This window comes from Cyprinodon variegatus, unplaced genomic scaffold (assembly GCF_000732505.1).
Source record: "Cyprinodon variegatus isolate N-32 unplaced genomic scaffold, C_variegatus-1.0 Scaffold472, whole genome shotgun sequence".
Taxonomy (NCBI): Eukaryota; Metazoa; Chordata; class Actinopteri; order Cyprinodontiformes; family Cyprinodontidae; genus Cyprinodon; species Cyprinodon variegatus.
The window spans coordinates 647,733-650,303 of NW_015150925.1; the positions used below are offsets into that span (position 1 = coordinate 647,733).

The following is a 2,571-nucleotide window of genomic DNA, read 5'->3' on the forward strand; positions in this document are numbered from 1 at the left end:
GGTTTCTAGGCGCCTTTAAAAATGGGATTGTTTCATCTTTAGAAGCAATGCTCTGTGCTCTTTGTTGAGATGTTTAGAGAGAGATTTGTCTGTATTTCCCAGAAATAAAGATATATATAATATCCTTGTTGAAAACATAACTGAATGAATGAGCGCCCATCTGATCAAGCTGCTATTGCTATGTGTTGTTATCACATAGGCTGCACAGAAGGGTCTGTAGAAGCCTATCGATCTAGGTCGGTCTTCATCTTCTTATTAATCCCAGCTGTTACCATTCAAAACTCTAACAGGTTGTCATGGTTGTGTTGTAGGGCTGCAGACTTCAGAAGGATGGGGGTGTGGAAAGCTAAAATAGCTTGTTTTGAAAAAATGTAGACTGCCTAATCTGAGAGAAGTTTCCAGCTCAAAACAGCAAAACATGCTTTGGAGGGCTCATCACTAATATTCTTATTTTAGAATGTATTATATCATAATCAGAGTTCTCTAAACATGAAGATATTTCAGTCATTTCCTGTCTATTTGATAGTGTTTTTAGCTGAATTCTACCTTGATAGACTGTATGATCCTCCACAGCTGAAGAAGGAAAACCTTTTCTGACAATGAAGGTCCAAGGATCTCTGTGAAAGAGAACAAATAAAACTAAACAGAAGTGAAGTAAAAGAAGATTAAATAACAAAAAACTTAGAGATAAGGTTAGAATTAGAATGAATCTAAAGGCAGTGGATTAGCCCCTCTGCATATTTGACGTGCACATGTAAAAAATGTCTGTGCTTGTGCCTGTATTCAATTCAATACTTTATTTATCACAAAATGAAATTAAATGTTACAATAATTAATCTTGTTTAAACCAATTAATGTAGATGTTGATAGCTATAGTCAGAAAGGATCTTCTGTAGAGGTCTGTCTGGATCAGCCTCTGACTGAAGAGCCTCTGTTGGTGTCGAACAGTCTGATGAAGAGGATGCTCACTTCTAGAGGAGTTCCTAGAACAGAGCCGGCCTTCTTTATCAGCGGATTGAGCTTCTTTCAGTCATTAGCGCTGATGATGATGATGATGATGATGATGATGATGATGATGATGATGATGATGATGATGATGATGATGATGGACCAAGGGATTTCTACTCCTCCTCCACTTCTTCTCCCAGGATGTTAACAGGATTCAACTTGTTCTGAAATCTCCAATCATCTCCTTGTTTTGTTGACCTTCAGGATCAGATGATTGTTTCCACACCATGCCACAAAGCGCTTCACCAGCTCTCTGTCCTCAGCTTCTGCTCCATCTTTGATACTCCCAATGACTGCAGAGTCATCCCAGGATTCCTGCAGATGACAGGACTCTGTCTGGTCCTGGAAGTCAGAGGTGAACAGAGGGAAAAGGAATGGAGAGAGTACCGTCCCCTGTGGACCTCCTGTGCTGCTGGATCAGACAGCTGAGCCTTCAGTCTACCAACCTGTGGTCTGTCTGTCAGGTAGTCTTTGATCCAGGTGGTTGTTGATGCCTCCACCTGAGTCTGCTGGAGTTTCTCTGAAAGTAAGTCAGTCTGAATCTGGAGAAATCAAAGACCACTATCCTCACAGTGCTGTCTGCCTTGGCTAAATGACAGTGGGTTTATTGAAGCATGTGGATGATGATGTCATCAACTCCATCTCCATGGCGATAAACAAACTGCAGGGGGTCTTGATAGCTGCTGGTTTGCTTGCTGAAGTGCTGTAGAATCCAACAGGGCTGCTCTGCTCAGGCCTTCAGGACTCTGACACCATCAGGACCTGCTGACTGATTACCATCCAGTCTCTCCTGTTGCCTCTTTACTGACTTCTAGAGGCAGACAGGTGGAAGGTGGAGGGAGCAGCTCCACCTGCTGGTCTGGCTGATAATAGAAGCAGGAGAGTGAATGTCAGAGGAGGGCAGGATGTCCATGTGACTGTGGGCAGGAGAGAAAGATGCTGAACTGAACCTGATGAAGAATGGATTCAGTTCTTTGGTTCTGTCCAGACTTCCATCTGTCTGATCATCCTTCTGCTGGAACCCTGGGATCTTCCTAATCTCTGATATTCTTCTGCTGGAGCTTATGCTGGTGAAGATTCTCCCTCATCCAGGTCATAGTCATTCCAAAAAAAAGTAAGGAAAACAATCCACTGGACTTTTTTTTTCCAGGTTTAAAGATGTTTTGCTTCCCATCCAGGAAGCATTTTTAATTCAAAATGTCAGAATTAGGGTTGAGTTCAAAGCTTTATATAGTTATATAGTAGCCAAAAACTTGTTTTGGCTTAAAAAACATTCAGATTGAACCAGAAGGACGAGTACGCCCCTTAGGAATGGGGAGTCTTTTTGGGGTTCTTTATTAGCCTGCAATACCCGATACTGGGCCATTACTCTGAAAGGGGGTCGTTTGGGGGGAATTGCTTCCCCCTCCTGAGACACCGGATTGTGGACCAGAATCACTTCAAAGCCGTACTGAAGTCTTTCTCCATGGCCTCTCCGAAGTCTTCCCACATCCGAGTTTTTGCTTCAGCAACCAGCCGAGCCACCTGCCGCTTAGACTGCTGGTACACATCAGCTGCTTCTGG

General features: G+C 43.1%; 1 protein-coding gene across 1 annotated transcript in view; it reads right to left on the reverse strand.

Annotated features, from left to right (window-relative positions):
• cemip (cell migration inducing protein, hyaluronan binding) overlaps positions 1 to 2,571 on the reverse strand; it is a 118,692-nt gene that overhangs the window by 89,481 nt on the left and 26,640 nt on the right. The window contains exon 5 of the mRNA XM_015389797.1: positions 547 to 617. Coding sequence (XP_015245283.1) covers positions 547 to 617 — 71 coding nt within the window. The remainder of the gene's footprint in view (positions 1 to 546; positions 618 to 2,571) is intronic.